At 46.4% G+C, this 19,655-nt stretch overlaps 1 protein-coding gene across 1 annotated transcript; it reads left to right on the forward strand.

The window, feature by feature from the left end:
- Positions 1 to 1,024: 1,024 nt before the first annotated feature.
- On the forward strand, positions 1,025 to 1,646 carry LOC113931026 (transmembrane protein 14A). The gene has a single exon (XM_027608739.2). The coding sequence runs from the start codon at positions 1,109 to 1,111 to the stop codon at positions 1,406 to 1,408; it is 300 nt and encodes a 99-aa protein (XP_027464540.1). The 5' UTR covers positions 1,025 to 1,108; the 3' UTR covers positions 1,409 to 1,646.
- The last annotated feature ends 18,009 nt before the right edge of the window (positions 1,647 to 19,655 follow it).

Raw genomic sequence — 19,655 nt, forward strand, 5'->3', positions numbered from 1 at the left:
ATGTTTGGGTGACCAGCCCTCCCTGTTTGCCTGGGACTGTCCAGATTTTTGCACTGAAATTCCTGCATCCTGAGCAAGCTCTCAGCCTGGGCAATCCGGGATGATCGGTCACCCTACCATGTTCCTTCTTGCCCTTCTATTTACAGAGCTTACTGTCTATCTCTTTTCTCACCATTCATGTTGTCCTTGTGATTCAGCTTAGGGGGGGAAAGTGGGATGTCCTTTCCAAAGGATGGCATCCTAACACTCTAGCCCTGTGATCATAGCCTTTCTCTGCTCTACACGTGATGGATGACCTTCAGAGGCACGGCGTACACTGCAGACAACTACACTGTTCTCGAGGGCAGCACGACCAGGGGTGAGTGTCCTCAGGGATCAGCTTTGCCAAGATGCCAGAAGATGCCATGTTCTTTCTTTGAAGCCCCAACTGCTCCTCTCCATCCTCCTGGACCTGGGTGGGAGCCATGCTGGGAGGAACTCAGATGCCCCTGCTCTAGGTGAGCCATGAAGCCAGCTAGACCCCAGGGTGTGCTTGGTGGGAGAGCTGGGCCTGGGCCACTCCGAAAGCACACCCAGGCTATCCCCCCTCCAGTTCCCTTAACACAGCTTTCCAGACATCACTCAATGCCTCCAGGGCCAGTAACTACCTGGGGAGCAAGTGATGCCTTCAGAAGGGGCGCCTGCCCCCACCTCCCTCAACACTCTTCCAAGGGCAGCCCCTCCAGTCCTTAGAGGGTCACCCATGTAGAGAGATGGCATTCTCTTGCCCTTCCCTGGGGCATGGAGTGTCAAGTGTGGTCCCCTTGGTCTCCTACAACTCTGTATGGTTGTATAAATAAAGGAGATTTTAATGGATAAAAGAGAGAGATGATATGGTCTCTGAGTCTATACTCAGTTCCTGGTAAATTTGCTATAATTGCATCTTTCTCTCATACTACACAAGTACTCAAAGACTATTTAAATGGGGAAAGTAAGGAATCGTCCCTAAGTTGTTTTTAGAGAAAGTAATTAGTTCTAGGCCCAGTGCCGGGAGGAAGCATGCAGAATCGGGAGGCGCTGGCCGCGGGGACCGCTTCCCAACCCCAGCAGTAGAATTGCAACCTTGCCAATGGACCTGATTGGTTTCGGTTATGCGGCCCTTGTGACCTTTGGAAGCATCTTGGGATATAAGCGGAGAGGCGGTGTTCCATCTTTGATTGCTGGTCTTTTTATTGGATTTTTGGCTGGCTATGGAGCCTACCGTGTCTCCAATGACAAGCGAGATGTCAAACTGTCACTGTTTACAGCTTTCTTCCTGGCCACCATAATGGGTGTGAGGTATAAGAGATCGAAGAAAATCATGCCGGCTGGGCTGGTTGCAGGTTTAAGCCTCATGATGATTCTGAGACTTGTCTTATTGCTGCTCTGAGAATCCAAAGGAACGGAAGACTAAATTCATGTGATTCTACGGGCAGAGCGTACACTTTGTATTTAAAAGATAAGCTTCAACGTGGAATGTTAACTGTCTTATTTTACGTTAGAAGCAACAGAAATGCTCCAAAATGAACAGGAGTTTGAGGGATTTTTTTTTTTAAACCAAAAACTCAGCTGTTTTCTACTTGTCAAATAATGATTTTGTTAAAGATATTTAATAAATCATTATACACGCTTTCAAAAAAAAAAAAGAAAGTAATTAGTTCTAAATTACCTGTGACACCTCACAATTGTCCGTGGCACACTTGTGTGCCACGCCACCAAAACTGAAAACTGGTTTTCTAGTTCTTTTCCACTCAAGGTGTGTGTAGTCCATGGTGCAACATGGGCATTGCCAGGGAGCTTACAAGAAATACAGAATCTTGGGCATCACCCAGGCCTGCTGCATCAGAATCCACCTTTTTTTTCTTTTAAGATTTTATTTATTTATTCGACAGAGAGAGACACAGCAAGAGAGGGAACACAAGCAGGGGGAGTGGGAGAGGGAGAAGCAGGCCTCCCGCCAAGCAGGGGTCCCGATGCGGGGCTCAATCCCAGGACCCCGGGATCATGACCTGAGCCGAAGGCAGACGCTTAACGACTGAGCCACCCAGGTGCCCCCAGAATCCACCTTTTAACAGAGACTGCGGGTGATTCATACTCAGGTTAAAATTTAAGAAACACTCTAGGACAGTGGTCGGCCAAGTGCAGTGCCTGCACCGGCAGCATCAACATTGCCTGAGAACTTGTGAGTGATGTGAATTCCTAGGTTTCACCCCAAATCTAATGTATCGGAAACTCTTGGGGTGGGGCCCAGCAATCTGTGTTTTAACAAACCCCCCGCCAGGTGCTTCTGATGGGAGTTCAAAGTTTGAGAACAATGCTCTATAGGATAGTCAGAAATGTGTGCTCAGGGCAGGCACTGCTAATCAGTCATGCCCCTGTGTCTGACTGAACCTGGCCATGGCCTCATAGTCTTTCTATGAGGCCACCCTGGCGCCTGGGTGGCTCAGTTAGTTAAGTGTCCAACTCTTGATTTTGGCTCAGGTCATGATCTCAGGGTCATGAGATGGAGCCCTGGGTCAGGCTCTGCCCCGGCTCTGTCTGTCCCTCCCCTAACCACCCCCTCACGTGTGTGCATGCACACGTACTCTCTCTCTCTTAAAAACAAACAAACAAACAAAACAAAACAAAAAAAGCAGTCACTACCACCCACTGTAATGGAGGTGACCGACTTGTCAGGCCAACTTAAGTGGCTACAGGATGGCCTCCACAGCAACCTGTGTGCACATCTTAACAAAGGAGAGAGGCATTCTTCTGGACTGGGGGCTAAAAGAGCCTCTGTGTAACATTTATGAAGATGCTAATGGACACAAAAATGAGGATTAGATCCCTTGATTTTCAGTCTCATAAAGCAATACCATGACAAATTCATGTTTTCAGTGGCAGTGTTCAAAATGTACTCCTGCCATGCTTGTTCAGTACACTGACTCTGTCCCAGCCCTTGCCCAGCCATCTAATCCCTGGGGCTGCCTCACATGCATGACAGGGTAAGAGAGCTGTGGCCGTGGGCTTGCTGGTATAGAAACTTCCTACCCATTTGTAATACTCCATGACCTTCTCGATGTCTTTAAAATTAGTATCTGTCCTATCCGTTCCATGAGCACAGAGATCACATTTACATTGTATTAATTTCCTAGGGCTGCCATAACAAATTATCACGGGTTGGGCGGCTTGAAACAATAGAAATGCATCCTATCACATTTCTAGAGGTCAGAAGTCTAAAATCAGTATCACTGGGCCAGAATCAAGGTGTCTGTGGGGCCATACTCCCTCTAGAGGCTGTAGGAGAGAATCTGTTTGTTACCTCTTTAAGGTTTTAGTGGCTTCCATGGGGCGCCCGGGTGGCTCAATCAGTTGAGCATCTGCCTTCAGCTCAGGTCATGATCCCGGGGTTCCGGGATCGAGCCCCATGTGGGGCTCCCTGCTCAGGCCGGGAGTCTGCTTCTCCCTCTTCCCCTGCCTGCCCCGCCCCCTGCTTCTGCTCCCTCTCTCTCTCAAATAAATAAATAAATAAATAAATAAATAAAATCTTTAAAAAAAAAAAAGCTTCTAGTGGCTTCCAGATTTCCTTGGCTTGTGGCTGCATCAGTCTAATCTCTGCTTCTGTCATCACATCTCTCTCTGACTTGGATCCCCCTGCCTTCTTCCCATAAGGACACTTGTGATGACAGTGAACTCACCTGGATCTTTCAGGCTACCTTCCTCTCAAGAGCCTTAATTGAATCACCTCTTTTGCCATATAAGGGGATATTGACAGTTTCTGGGATTAGAATGAGGCTCTATCTTTGGGGCCATCCTTTAGCCCACTGCACTGCTGAATCCCCATTAGTGCCTGGCTCATGGTGGGCACTTGGTGAAACTATGTGAAACGAGTGAATGCAAGACTAAAGAAATGAAGAGGCAAGAGTAGGTAAGATCACCTAGGAAGAGTCATGAGAGAGAAGAGAACTTGCAAAAGCAGCCTGGCATACTGCTTAGGAGCATGGCCTCCGGGGCCAGACTGCCTGGCTCTGTATCCCGGCTCCGCCATTCACTAGCTGTGTGACCTTGGCAAGTTGCTTAGCTTTTCTGGGCCTCTGTTTCTTCATCTATAAGATGGGTGTGACAAGACCTACTTTGTAGAGTTATTGTAAGACTTATGTGAGCTGTCGTGCATAAAATCCTTAGAATAGTGCCTGTCATGTTATCTAATATAATTTACTATCTCTAGCACATAGCAGAGGGCCAATCATGCAGAAGGCGCTGAATAATGTATGTTGAATGAAATCAGGGAAGAAGGCACAGACCTTGTTTTCCTGACACTCTTGGCTTGGTAAAGATTTTGAGAAAAATCTCAGAATTGCTATAATATCCCAAAGAATGTGAAAAGTGGCCTAAAAAGGGAGAATGAAAGCAACAGTCTCCAAGATGGGCCTTAAGGAACCAGATGGATTTCCACAGTGGGCACAGGGGCAGTTCAGATGGAGGATCTGCTTGAGCGCAGGGATGCACGGCACATGTCTGGTATAGTGGGAACCTCAACAGCAAGTAACAAGAGGAAGGGAGAGAAATATACAGACATTGATTAGGCCCATGTTGTGAACAGCCTTGAATGCCAGGCTAAGAAGTTAATTGAATAGGCGATGGGAAGCCCTCAAAGATTTTTTAGCTGGGTAAATTACATAACCAGCATGCTTTAGGAATACTGACTGGGCAATAATGGATTGGAGATAGGGAGAAGCAGGGGGACTAGTTAGGGTGCTTTGCACTATACTAGGCAAGGGGTAAAGCGGCCTTTGCAGGAGGCAGATGGCAGAGGGGACAGAAGAAAGGACGACTGTGACTTCTGTAACTGGGATGAAGTTAATAATTTTTAGTAGCAAGGGATAGGGGAGAGCACAGATTCTGGGCTTTCCTGCTGACTGGCTGTGGGACTTAGGACAATTAAGTCCTCAGTGGCTCAGCTTCCTCATCTGTAAAATGGGGCTGGCCGCCTCAGAGAAATGCTCTAAGGCACCCAATGACATGGACTACACAGAATAATTGTGACTCTCGTTGGCATGTGCAGGGTATAAGAACTGTTTCACTGAAAGTAAACAAAACACAATTCAGGTGAGCTTAAACCAAAAAGGAGAGGACCGCAGGGGTGCCGGGCTGGCTCAGTCGGTGGAGCCTGACACTCTTGATCTCAGGGTTGTGAGTTTGAGCCCCACGATGGGTGTGGAGATGACTTAGAATAAGATCTTCAGAGAGAGAGAGAGAGAGAGAGAGAGAGAGAGAGAGAAAGGAGTGTATTGGTTCCTGTGCTCAAGCCAAGGGCTGGCCTTGGATACAGCTGACAATCAGGAAGAAGAAAGCTCTTAGGCCTGTGCTCTCCTCCCCTCTCCTCTCTTTATGGGTCAGCTTCATTCTTTCCCCCTGGACGCTGGCGTTCTCCATGCTGGAAGAAACCCGACCACAGGGCGATCTCAAGCTCAAATCCTTCCAGGCCACTGACCCAAGAACAAAGAATGTCCTTATCTCCAGCTCCAATTTGAAAAATGCCAGAAGAGGATGTAGATTGGCCAAGCTTCTATCTTAGGAGAACAGTTTGGCCTCTGTCTACAGCGTCACTGGGGATGTGAGGTAGGGTACTTCCTAGAGTCACATAGTCACAGTGCTGAGGAACATTTTCTCAAGAGAGAGGTGGGGCAGGGCCCCTGGGTGGCTCAGTCGGTTGAACATCCCTACTCATGCTTTCGGTTCTGGTCATGATCTCAAGGGTTGTGAGATCGAGCCATGAGGGGCTCTGCTCTCAGCGGGGAGTCTGCTTTTCTCCTTCTCCCTCTCTCTCCCCCCCACCCATGCACAGGCTCGCGCTGTCTCTCTCTCTCTCTCTCTCGCAAATAAATAAATAAATAAATAAATCTTAAAAATAGAGAGAAAGTGGGGGACCCCAGGCAGAGCAGCTGAGGAGACTTCTGGGACCTGGGCAACTACCATAAAGCGGGCCCACAGGAGTTGAGGGTGAAGAAGGAGTGAAGGTGGGCTAACAGTTCAGGCCTGATGGTATCATTCAAAATGAAACACTGGGGATTCAGGAGAGAGCTGGTGTGTTGGGGAACATGCCCTGTGTGGTTGCATCACTGCTGTCCCTTGACCTCTAGCATATATATAAGGAAACTGCATTCCTGATGACATCAACTCTAGCCTCCCTTCAATTCCCCAGCCCCACCCAGCCTTGTTAACACCTGGGCCCACCTTGAGAAGCCCTTGGCCCTTGGTGAGGTGTGGCTCTGTTGAGCTTCCCTGTTCTACTTTCTCAGTTCTTTGTGTATGTAGGGGGTGAGTGGCTCTGTCTTGACCCTCTTTTCAACCATTGCCGGGAGGCATACATTTGATGGTTAATTAGACACTCCAAGCGTGACTACAATGTGACCGAACTGTGTGCTTCATGCCGACTCAACCTTCTTTCCTCAGGTTATGTAATTTTTTCTCAGAAGTGTTAGGAGCAGATCAGGGCTGTGCAAGCCAGTAGCACCCCCTGGGCATTGGTGACCCTGGCCTTGGACTTTTCAGGTTGAGCAAATGTGATAGTACTTTGATAGTGATGACAACAGCAGTTAGGATGAGTTTGAGGAGTCCTATGTGGATAATTGTCCCAGTCACATCCATCATCTCCCTAGATCCTCCCAATGACTCTGGGAGGCAGTGAAGGCTAGTGGAAGGAACACAGCTGACCACTTGCAAAGACCTGGTTTATATCAAACTTCATGGGCAGGTTATTTCATGCCTTTGAGCCTCAGTTTCCCTCCTGTAAAACAGAATAAGATCTGTATGGCAAGTTTCCATGGAGGACTCCATGTGAAAAAACACATAGTGCCTGGCAGAGTAGACGTTCAGTAAATCTCCATTCCAAATCTTACAGATGAAGGACATCCAGGGTCATGGGAGTTTAGCTGTATTACCTTGGGCCAGTTACTAAATCTCTCTGTGCCTTCGGTTCCTCATCCACAGAGAGGGGAAGGGCTAGTAATAATGTATGTAACTGGTAAGGTGATTATGAATGTTAGAGGTGTGTTGATTTGCAAAGCACATAGAACGGTGCCTTGCCCAGGGTCAGCACTCAATAAAGTCGGTTTCCAGAATCAGGTAGAGATGAGTCTGAATGCAACTTCACTACATACTAGCTGTTTGTGACCTGGGGCTAATTACTGAAGTACTCTCAGTCTCATTTGCAAAATAAAGATGATTATATCATCTGCCTCCTACAAAGGCTTGTGAAGATTAAGTGAGTTAATGCATATACAACCCCCAGCACTATGTCTGGCACCAATTTGTGACTGATATATTTTCCCCCTGACTCAAAGGTAGTGATATTATTAAAAAAAACCAACAACAAACCAACACCATATCAGCAGGCTCGTAAAAGCTGGACTGTGTTCAAAATAAGACCCGTAGTGGTGGACTGAATGGTGGACCCCAAAACAATGTCCACGTCTTAATTCCTAGATGCTGGGAATGTGATCTTTTTTAGAAAAAGGGTCTTTGCATATGTAATTATGTTGAGGATCTTGAGGTAAGATCGTCCTGAATTGTCTGGACGGTAAGTGTCCTCTTACAGAAAGGAGAGAGAGATTTGACACAGAGACACACAGGGAGGGGAGGAGATGACAGCAGAGATTGGGGTGCTGCTGTATGAGCCAATGAATGCCAAGGCTTGCAGGCAACTTCCACAAGCTAGGAGAGAGGCAGTGAATGGATTCTTCCTCAGAACCTCTGGAAGGAACCATCCCTTCTGGTTTACAGAACTGTGAGAGAATACATTTCTGTTGTTGTATGCCCCCCCGGTTTGTGGTACTTTCTTACAGCAGCCCTGGGAAATTGATACAGACCCTAGAAGTTAAGCTAAGAGATGAGTTGGGGTGGTGGAGGTGTTTTCCTGCAGGCCTGACACAGCACCCCATCCCTTGTTAAAGTCCTTTCGGGTAGGAAAGAAGATTCCCCAAGGGCAGTTCTTGCCCTAAGCGGGGATCACATCTCTATGGTACGGTACCCAAAGGGGCTCCAAGTAATCTGAGGCGTTGGCTATAAAAAGCCAGTTGGGAAATGAGGCCAGACAGACTAACCTGGGTGACAGAAGAGGCAAAAAAGAGAGAGAGATAGAGAGAGACTCCACAGGAATCAAGAAAAGATCAATTTACCCTCTTGGCTATGTTGTCGTCTCATTGCTTTTGGAAAATTAAATTCCACTTAGGGAAAGGAAAGGGAACTCTGACTTATTGATTCCCACGTCTCTGCAAGTGCTTTACACACAATTTTGCATTTGCTTGTCACAGCTACCCTGAGAGGCAGATAAGTACTATTGTTCCTCTCATTTAATCAATGAGGTAACTGAGGCCCCAGGTCTCATGACTAGCCAGTGACAGAGCTGAATTTTAAACTCACTTGTGGAAAAGGGGAAATGTGTGTATGCCCTTATCTAGAAAGATCATTTTCATCATATTTTCCAAGGGTATTATGACCCCAGAAGCTGAAGAACTCTTCTTGCTGGGGAATCCTACTGTTATTTTTCCTAGCGCCCTCTGAGGTGTTCTGAGGTGTTACTTTCTTGGGCAGGTCTTCCTTAGTACTTCCCTCTAAAAATAATGAAGTGAACAGAATCATCAAGGTGATGACTGTACCACCATGGTTTCTGTGCAGATTCATACTTATTCCTCTTCTTCCACACTGTGAACAACCCAAGGACAGGTAGTGTGTTCTCATCATCTCTTCATCACTGGCACCAAACATAGGGCTTGGTGTATGGGATGAGCTTGACATTATGTCGGATGGATGGAAGGGTGGGTGTCTGGGTGTGTGGAAGGATGGTTCGATGGATGGATGGATGGATGGATGGATGAGTGGATGGGCCAGGGTCTTTTCATGGTCAATACCCAGGCCTCTTTCAGTGTTTGAAGCTTGTGATATATTAAGAAAAGAAGTAATACCAAAACAGGGTTACAACACTTGTGCTATGTTTACAGTATTATTAACATATTAACAATTTTGACATGTGCTTAAAATATCACTGTAGTCTAACTTTATTTGGATTAAATGAGTTATTATCTACAAAGAGCTCAGAACAGGGCCTGGCACGTACCAAGTACCGTGTGTTCACTGCTGTTGTTACCATTTAAAGATGATGTCAAAAGTTGAACTTTGAGGCCTTCTGTGAATATGTGGCTTAAGCCCAGGGGCTTCCTTCTCTCACACCCCCCTATTCCAAATAATCTGCCCTGGTTGGATGAATAGTAGGGTGACTTCTTTGAGGAACAGTCCTCATTTAATCCCTTTGTCTCATCTCTGAAAACCCTTCTTGTAGACCCATGTTGAAAGACATTAGTTTAGCTAATAAAGTATGTTATACTTTATGAAAATGAAAAAAGCTTATAATCAGCTGTGGGCAATAGAAAGAGCACTGGCCTTTCAGTCCTAATGTCTATTCCTGACTCTGCCCCTAAGATACTGTGTGACTTTGAGCCAACTCCTTCCCTACTCTGGCTCTTAGTCGCCTTATCTGTAAAATGGGGGAGAGAATTAGCCAGATAACTTCTGAGGCTCACCTGAGTTTTGGAAATACTATGAACCTCTCAGTCCACTGGTAGAGTAGGATGGGTAGAACGGGCTGACTAATAACATCTTCAGGTTCTTGGGTAAGGCAAGATATGACTATTTCCACCCCCTCACAAAATAAGAGGGAACAGGCCATCAGGAAGTTCCCAGTGATTTCGAGGGGTGAGGAGGACCAGACATAGGATGGTTTAGTTCTGTTTTCAGGCTATGTATTCAGACTATGGTTCAGTTGGCCAGTTAACAGACGCTTTTAGGAAAATATGTTGGCTGGAATTATCTTGGAGCATAGAGGGGTAGAACAAAAGAAGAAATAGCCATTTTTGAGAGTCTACTATGAACCAAGTAGGATGCTAGGTGTTCCCAAATACATTATTTTCTGCATTTTTTTTTTAGAGAGGGAGAGAAAGAGTGGGGGGGGGGCAGAGGGAGAGGGAGAGAGATTCTTAAGCAGGCTCCATGCCCAGCGCAGAGCCCGACACAGAGCTTGATCCCATGACCCTGACATTATGACCTGAGCCCAAATCAAGAGTGGGACGCTTAACCGACTGAGCCACCCAGGTGCCCCTGCATTTTACAGTTAAGGAAACTAAAGCTCGAAGATGGAGCGCCCTCATCAGGCTGATAGATTTTCAGTTTCTTGTTCCCACTCTCTCTCCTACTTCCCTGGTAATCAGAGGAGCCAGACTATGGCTGGTGGTACAAGAGTCCGTTCCTGGTATGCCTGACACCAGCACTGCTGTTGGACGGGTATTGATCATGTTAGCCTTTATAGTAGCTGAGATCTGTGAAGGAGGTTGGACCAGAGTGATTTGACAGAAGAACCAAGGAAACACCAGACAACCACAAAGAAAACATATGCTTGGCCCAAGTACATGTGTTTTGCTGCTCCCCAACACATGACCAGGTTGAGGCCCTCCTTGTTCAGTTAGACCAGCAGAAGAGCATTTTTCGTCAGTCCTGTGAAGAATTCTGTCACCGTCCCAAGCACAAGGCAAAGATCTCTGAAGACCATCCCAGTAGTTTCAAGAAGTGCCCTTGTCTCCACTGACGTCCCTTCCCCATCCTCATCCAGTGTTGTCTCCTCATCCGCCTTGGCTCATTCCCCTCGAAGGTTTTTGACCCTTGAACAATGCCGGGGTGAGGTGCACTGATCCCCCACCCCACGCAGTCAAAAATCCGTGTATAACTTTTGACATCCCCCCAAATTAACTACTGTTAACTTACTGTTAACCAAAAGCCTACTGATAGCGTAAACATTCAATTAACACACACAGTCATACAGTCGACCTTTGAACAACATGTGTTTGAACTGTGCAGGTCCACTTATACATGGATTTTTTTCCGATAAATATAGCACAGTCCTGCAAATGTATTTTCTTTATGATATTCTTTTTTTAAAGATTTTATTTATTTATTTGAGAGAGAGTGTGAGAGAGAGAGTGTGTGTGTGTGTGAAAGAAAGCACAAGCAGGGGGGAGGGGTAGAGGGAGAGGGTGAAGCAGGCTCCCTGCTGAGCAGGGATCCCCATGTGGGGCTCCATCCCAGGACCTGAGATCATGACTTGAGCCAAAAGCACATGCTTAACTGACTGAGCCACCCAGGCACCCCTCTTTATGGTATCCTTAATGACATTTTCTTTTCTCTAGCTTACTTTGTTGTAATAATACAGTATATCATACATAGAGCATACAAAATATGTGCTAATGGAAAAGAGATCTCTTCACTAAGCTTATATCTCGGAGGTTATCAGAGAGGGAGTAGCCTAATGGAGGAGGGGATTAGCCCTGTTTCAGTTGGGTTTCAATCATTTGCAATGAAAAATCCTAACTGATATATTCAGGGAAACCCCTCTCTGCCTTTCTCCCTCAGCTTTTAAACCAGAAATCCGTTGGTCTCTTGGTAAGATTGCCCTAACCTTTTGCACGCTGCAGCCGGAGGGACCTATGTAGCTCTAGAGCTCAGATCTGTGCTTTCTGCCTCTATGGATCTCCCCACCAAGGAAACTGTTTTCCTCTTTAACCTAGCCTCCCTATCTCCAGCACTTGCCTATTCTGTTGCCATCCTCGTAGGACATTTCTGACCCCAGGCTCCTGGGATGAAGGCCTCCTCCTTCCCTTGCAAATTTCATTTTCCCAGATGACAGTCTCTGTGCCTATTGAAGGCAATTTCCTTGATTAAATTATTTTTAATGATGGATCATATGGCTTCTGGAAGGCTAGGTTCCACCATTTACTTGACCTGACATTTTGAAATGTTTTAGATATACAACAAATGACGGCAAATAAAAAACAGTACCCACCCCCCACCTCATTACCTATTTTGTATTTCTGGGAAGGGTGTCCGGATAGCTTTAGATAGGAACCTCAGAGAAGTGGTCTAGACAGCTGTAGGAAGATACTGCTGTTTCCCATGTTTAAGAGGAATGATAACATTTTATATCTTTCACCAAGTGCTGCTCTCACTGTGTCTCTTTTCTGTGCCAAGCCATGTGCTTGGTGCTGAGGCACGGTGGGGGTGGAGGGTAGAAAGTGAGAGAGAGAGAGAGAGAGAGTGATGGACAAAGAAGTCACAGTCCCTGTCAGCAAAGCACACACATGACCTTATTCTAGATAATCCACATCTGTCAGATATTTCATCTTCTGCCTTTGTCATGGTGCTGCTATGAAGAACAAGTAGGCTCATGGCTGCGAAAGCACCTCAAGAGTCTCCCAGGTGGGAGGTGGATGCGTTCTTGTGGTCAGTCTTAGTACTTCCAGGCTGATCCAGAGTCTCCTTTTCTTTGACTCTGGCCTCAAAAAGGCTCACAGGGCCAATAATGAGGAGTGGGGCACCATGACACCCCAAGTTGCTCATAGACTGAGCCTATGGATTGCTCTGAATGAAAGGATGTTAGCCAAACTTAGCCCTCAGCCTGGTAAAGCCACTAGACCTTTGCTGAATTGCTCAGCAAGCACTGGACACCAAATCCAAATCTGATCTCACCATCTTCACTGTCTCCTAACGTTGCTCACCCCACCCTCAGCCCCACCCCTGCCATCTAGCTGCTCTGCACAAAATCTTCGGAGTCATCCCTGACTCCTCCCACTCCTTCTTTCTCATTTCCAAATAGATACAGAATTCTGTTGATCCTGTTTCCTAAATTCTGACCCCAATCTGTCTGTTTCTCTCTCACCTCCCTATTCCAGAACGGGCCACCGTTGTCTCTCACCTGGTCCCTCTGTAATAGTCAACTAGTTGGTCCTACGCTTGTACTCCTATCTCCACCAATAAATTTCCCACAGTGTTGCCACGGGGTATCTAAAAAATGCAAATCGGAACACGTCAACCCCTTTCTTAGAATGTTTATTGGCTTCCCATTGCTTTCAGGAGAAAGTCTCCACTCCTCACCATGACCTGTAAGGCCCTGTGTGTAATCTGTTCCCCCTCTGCCTCTCCAACTTCGTCTCATACCAAGCTCTCCTTAGGTCTGTGTGCTGCAACCTCATTGGCCTTCTTGCAAGGTTTATCCCATTCCAGAGTCTTCCTTTTACCCGAGAAGCTTCCCTCTCAATTCTACCCTTTCACCACCAATTTTCTTTGCTATCTGGTCTCTGAGTACTAAGACTGGGTTGACCTCCCTCTCATACCTCCTCAATACTCCATATATTTTCTTCTTCACGTTTCTCAAAGTGGAATGAAATGAGTATGCAACTGGCAGTTGTATGTGGCCCTCATCTTCCCATCTCGAGCTCCATGAGGGTAGTGGCCGTGGCTTTGCTTACCCCTGGGTCTGCAGACCCTGGCCAGGGCCTAGTACAAGCATGGTACAAAGCAGGAGCGCTCTGACTCATCCACGTTTGGTTAGTTTTCTAAAGCAGATGACTTCCAATCTCTCTGCTTGCTGTAGCCCTGAACCTGAGGGAAGACCATTAATAAGTCCATTTTGAGCTGCATTCTCTGCCTCAAACCCCTTTACTCTGCTTCTGTCCTACTCGAGGCCCCCATCATCTGTCTCATCTATACTTCTACAGCTGCCTTTCTGTCTGGATACCTTTCAGCTTTTTCTCCGCAGACTCTTTTTCACTCACCCTAGACTCTAATAGAGAGAACTACTAACTGTTCCCAGCAGAGTTCCTTTTTTATGTCACTGTCATGTCTGTGCTTACGCTGTCTCCCCCCACCCCCCCGGGAATGTTCTTTCCTGATATTTCAGTTTGTCCAAATTGTACCCATTCTTTAGGACATACTTTAATTGATACCCTTTGAATTTAGTTTTCTCTTATTCTCTCCTTCTCCTAGCTGGAAGACGTTCTCCTCTTCTTCGGAACACCAATGGTATTTTCTCAGTGCTTCCTTCATGGTTGTGATGACTTTCTGCCCTGTATTAGGGTTGTGAGTGAACAGGAAAAATTCTGACTACGACTTACCTGGGCACTGGGAGCAAAAGGTCATCTTTATATGCCCCTTGGTATCTGGCACAGTGCCCGCCACATCAGAGGGCCCCAATACATGTTTGTAGAATGAATCCCTTCTCCATTAACCCTCCTTCAGTCTCTTCCTCCCCTACTCACCTGACTACACAGATAATGCTGTATTCGTTTCCTACAGCTGCCATAACAAAGTACCAACACTGGGTGGCTTAAAGAGCAGAAATGCCCTGTCTCTCTGTTTCAGAGTCTTGAAGTCCAAAATCAAGGTGTTGGCTGGGTTGGTCCCCTCTGAGGGCTGAGGGAAGGCTCTTTTCCAGACCTCTCTCCTTGGCTGCTGGTTGCCTGTCTTTTCCTTATGTCTCTTTTACATTGTCTTCCGTCTATGCATGTCTGTCACTGTGTCCAAATTTCCCCTTTTTTATAAGGATATCAGTCATATTGGTTTAAGGCCCATCACCCTAATGACCTTATCTGTTAACTAATTATATCTGCAAGGACCCTATCTCCAAATATGGTCACATTCTTTTTTCAAGATTGATTTATTAATTTGAGAGATAGTGAGAGTGAGCATGGTGGGGGGAGGGGCAGATGGAGATGGAGAGAGAGTCTTAAGTGGACTCCGTGTTGAGCTCGACGCCTGACACAGGGATGATCTCACAACCCTGAGATCACAACCTGAGCTGAAACCAAGAGTCGGCCGCTTAACTGCCTGCACCACCCAGGCGTCCCTAAATACGGTCACATTCTAAGGTACTCTGGTTAGGACTTCAACACGTAAATTTTATGGGGGACCTAATACAATCTACAACTTACTCCAAATCAAGACAAAGAAAAATTGCTCTTCAGGACCCACGAACCTTAATTAATTCCAACTCTAGTCCATTGCTTACTGTATGGGGGGTTGCCAGAGTGAGGGCAGTACAATGAAAGAAATACATATTTCTCTGCCTATTTGGCTCTGAGGGTGGGATGACAGTGTAATAGTTCCCAGCATGGTTCCTGGAACATAGCAGGCATCCTATAAATGTTTAAAGAATACGGTGCTGCTATGGGAGTCAGTGGCCCCCGAGTTTAGACAGCCAATTTTGCCACTTCTTTGCCATGTAGCATTGGGAAGCCACTTCCATCCTCCCAGACTTAGTTACCCCGCTTGGGGACCTAAGGGTCTGTCCAGGTCGAACAGCCTGGTGAATCGCTGGTGGAACGTCATGGAGAAGAATGAAATCAGGACCCACATCAGTCAGGGCTGCTCTTGTCCTGCCTTGCCAGTGGTACAGCCACCTTGTTTCTAGACCTGTGGCCCCATGTTGGAGCCCCATGTTCCTGCTGCTACAGCACAGGAGAGGTTGTGCTTTGCTCAAGTGGTTGTCAGGAAGACTCTCTAGGTGATTCATACCCTTGGAGTTCTTGAGAGCAGGTACCATGACTTCTTTTTAAAAATTATCTTTATTCCGCTATTATGGAAAATTTCAAGCAGATATGAAACTTCAAGAGAAAAGTACAACAAGCTACCCTTAGCAGTTACCCAGCTGCAACAATCATCAACTCAAGGGCATTATTTTTTATTTTAAGATTTGTTTATTTATTTGAAAGGGTGGGGGGAGAGAGAGAGAGAGAGCATGAGCCGGGGTGGGGAGGGGCAGAGGGGAGAGGGAGAGAAGCAGACTCCCCACTGAGCGGGGAGCCCGACCTGGGGCTCGATCTCAAGACCCTGAGATCATGACCTGAGCCAAAACCGAGAGTCGGACGCTTAACTGACTGAGCCACCAACCAGCCACCGCGAGGCGCCCCAACTCAAGGGCATTCTTGTTTCATCTATATCCCTGCCTGTTTTCTCCTGTCAATTGTGTATTGTTTAAAGCCATTCTCAAACATCAGATCATTTCATCAATAAATGCTTCAACATATGTCTCTAAATAGTAAGGTAATTTTATCACCATATCACATCTAAAAAGTTAACAATTCCTTAACTATCAAATACCCACATTAAAATTCCCCCAGCTGTTTCACAAATGTGTTCTTACATTTGGTATGTTTGACTCAGGGTCCAAACAAGGTCCATACGTTGTCTCTCAAATATCCTTCAGTCATGAAGTTCCCCCTTCTTTTTTGTCTCCTTGAAATTTATTCATTGAAGGAAACAGGAGACCATAAACTCATTCTTCTCTGTTTCCCTGGTGCCTCGTGTGGCGCCAAAAAAAAAAAAAAAAAAAAAATCAGAACTTAACTGATGTTGGGAGAATGAATTAACAGGTAAGTAAAGGCCCGTAGTCTCATCAGCCTGGTGCCTTGCTTGAATGGGCTTTCCACTTCTCAGCTGCCTTTGCCTGTTGTCCATCCTTGGACTAGTCTCTCTTTGTCGAACCTCAGTTTCCTGGTCTGCAGAGTGGAGCTGCTGATCCCTGCCTTCTGCTCCAGCTCCCGGGAGGTTGTGACAAAGGCTGGGATTTTAAAAATAAAGCCTAAAACAGCTTTGAGCAATTGGTGCTATAAATACCAGAGGAGGAATTCTATTATTAAATGTCCTTTGTTCGTAGAAGCTTCAGGCAGAGTGGTAAGGTTGAGAAGTAGAACCCCTTTTCTTTTTCTTTTTGGTGCTTTTAGGAGTGTGGTGACTAGAACAGGCAGGGCTAGGCGTGTGTCCCAGAGCTGGGGAGTCCAGTCAGCGCTGCTCTGGCTGGGGCAGGCCTGCAATATCCTATTGCATGCTGGCAAAAATAGAATAGCCAGGAGAATGTGAGGACGGAGACAACTGTTCCTGTTTTGAAAAGCGTCGGAAGGATGTAGCTACAGGTGGGGGTGACGGTCTGCCCCTAAGAGCAAAGCCCAGCCAGGAAGTCGCGGGGGCCCCCCCAGGATGGAGAGCCGAGATTTGGGCTGGACTCCTGACAGCACCTGTGGCCCCAGTGTCTGGTCATGTCCCTGGTGACAGTGAAGAACTTCTTCCTTGGAAATCTGCACGTGTTTGTGAGTCAGTTCGTTTTCATTCCAAACAAAGAGATTCAGAGAAGCTCTGATGAGTGGCCAGTGCTACAGAGAAGTGACTAGCCAGTTAGGTCAAGTTTCAGCCTTCCCTGGTTTGGAGAGAATTCCACGCCAGCAACCAGGAAACAATAGAGGGCCCCCCCTTTTGCGCATTTTTGGCCTAAAGTGCACTCCAGTGGGAGGCTGTATTTGGTATTTTCCCCCGTCTTTCCCCGCTCTACTCATGCCCCCCCCCCCCCACTTTCCACTAGGTGGCACCTGTTGAGACGGGACCTCTGGTCTGGAACATAACTGGGCGTGCCAGCCCGGTGTGCACCATGGGGATTACAGAAATGACCACAGGACATGGGAGTTTGCAAAAGGAGCAAATCACTAGGGATGTGAAAAGTAAATTTAAAAGTAATGAGGACCTAAATGTACCCATATGTGAAGTGGGAAGTTTTTAAAGTTTCAGCCTTTTCTGAGCTTTCTGTGTGCCCAAAAGAGGAGCTTATTTTGGAAGTGGAAGAAGCAGGATTTTTTTTCCTCATCAGCTCAAAAGTGGTTGAACCAATTTAGCTCAAACTATAAAAAGACAAAACCAAATGCGCTCTGGTACAAGACTGCCGTGTGGAATTAGAGTGGAAGCAACTAGAGGGGTACGAGCATGGAGACGTGGTACCTGGCAATTCCTCTTCTGCCAGATGATTTTTCCAGATGCCCATCAGGGGTCTTAAGGGTGGGTTTAAGGCCTGGGGTTCCGAATCAAATAGGCAACTAATTCAAAATAAAATCCTCTCTTTAATTGGAGGTTACTGGAAGTTTCCTGGAGTCTGAAATTATTTTGCTAAACATTCTCATTTCTATATAAAGCCACCAGCAGAGCCAGGATGATCTGTATGTGTTTAATGAATGAATTTAACAATGTATTCGCCAATTAGAGAGGGAAGTGGTCTAGAGCTGTTAAGAACACAAACTGTGGAGACAGGTACACCTAGGTTCATACCCCAGCTCTTGCCCTTATCCCCCTTTCTAGCCGCTGGAACTTGATACTGAGCCTACCGCTTCTTCGGTAGAACCCAGATGAATTTACCTTGGGCTTTGATAAGCATTAAATAAGATGATAAACACGAAACACTTAGACTAGCACCCGATGCATTATGAAACCCCCAAACAGTGGTTACAGTAGTCACCGTAGTAGTGGTAGTTACAAAATTGGGGATGGCCCGAGGGCTTGTGTTCATGTGCTTTTCTAGCAAGTCATCTAGATCAGTGTTTTTCAAAAAAGGAAAAATTTTCTGGTGACCAGGAGTAAGAAATATATTTTAGGTGGCAATCGAGTACACATAAACATGGAAGAAACAAAAGTTTCCCAGAACGATGCTCACCCTTACTGTGTGCAAAGCATGCTATTCTAGTCTAGTCTACTTTTTTTTTTTCCCATGTAAAAAGGTGGTTTTATTAAAGCACAGGGAGAGGACCTGGGGACAGAATGAGCTGACCAACTGTGTGGAGCAATTGATGATACACTTTGGAGTTGGGGGAGGTAAAGACGAGGGAAGTTTCCAAAGTGATTTTCTTTCTTTTTTTAATTTAATTTAATTTTATTATGTTATGTTAGTCACCATACAATACATCATTAGTTTTTGATGCGGTGATCCACAGTGCATTGCTTTCGTATAACACCCAGCGCTCCATGCAGTACGCGCCCTCCTTAATGCCCATCACCGGGCTGACCCATCCCCCCAGCCCCCTGCCTCTACTTTATTGTATTCAGTTCTGTTCTAGTCTACTCTACTTATTTTATTTCCCTTCCTCTTTAAATGCTGATACAGCCCACTCTATAGATTTCACTACTATCTAATGGGTCACGGTGCACTGGTTGTTAAATCCTTCCCTAGATGAATCTGGGGGAAGGCACTTAGCACTCTCAGGATCCCAGGGAGCTGTCTTCTGAATTATCACCTCTGGCCAAGGTTTGAAGCCAAAATAAATGTTCCCCCAATTTTCTTCCCCATGAAAACTACCTATTGGGACAATGAATGACAGCCGCAAAGTGATTGGACCTCAGCCCTCCTCAGACTTTCACCACTGTTCTCGCTCCTGGATGAGGACATTCTTTTCAAGACTCTTCTAGCAAGTCAGGCCAGCACGCGGGTTTGGCTGCAGAACCTGGCACAGACATGCAAGTGCATGTGTGCATGCATGCGTATGAGAGAGAATGAGGGAGAGGGAATAACAGAGAGAGAGAGCAAGAGAGACAGAGTGCGTGTGTGTTAGGAATTGGGGAAAACAGGGAAAGGCCTGCCAACTTCTCAGTTTTTCTCTCTCGTATCTACCTATCAAGCTTCTGCCAGATTGGAGGGGAACGCCCACTCCCCCGGGCAGTAACACTTTCCAGAAGGATCCTCCTTCTCTGGAGGTGTCGGACCCCGTGGAAGAGAGCCAAAGCACCGAGAGGCACTAGCTCTTTGCTCCACCTCCCTGGTTTGGTCCCTTCGCCTTGACAGAGCCTTGGTCCAGTAAGATGATCTGACCACAGCTGGTCTCCTACACTTAGAACAAGTTGGAAGCAAGAGAACTTGGGGAAGGCATTTGGTTTCACTAAAAATAGCTGCAATATAGACCCTGTGACTTACCACTCCTCAGAACAGTCTGATGTGAACCGCCCAGGGTCCACTGACCCCTGCAATT

Source organism: Zalophus californianus, chromosome X, assembly GCF_009762305.2.
Source record: "Zalophus californianus isolate mZalCal1 chromosome X, mZalCal1.pri.v2, whole genome shotgun sequence".
Lineage (NCBI taxonomy): Eukaryota > Metazoa > Chordata > Mammalia > Carnivora > Otariidae > Zalophus > Zalophus californianus.

What these genes read in the sequence shown, in the direction of transcription:
- LOC113931026 (XM_027608739.2), top strand. Translation starts at nt 1,109, where the DNA reads ATGGACCTGATTGGTTTCGGTTATGCGGCCCTTGTGACCTTTGGAAGC.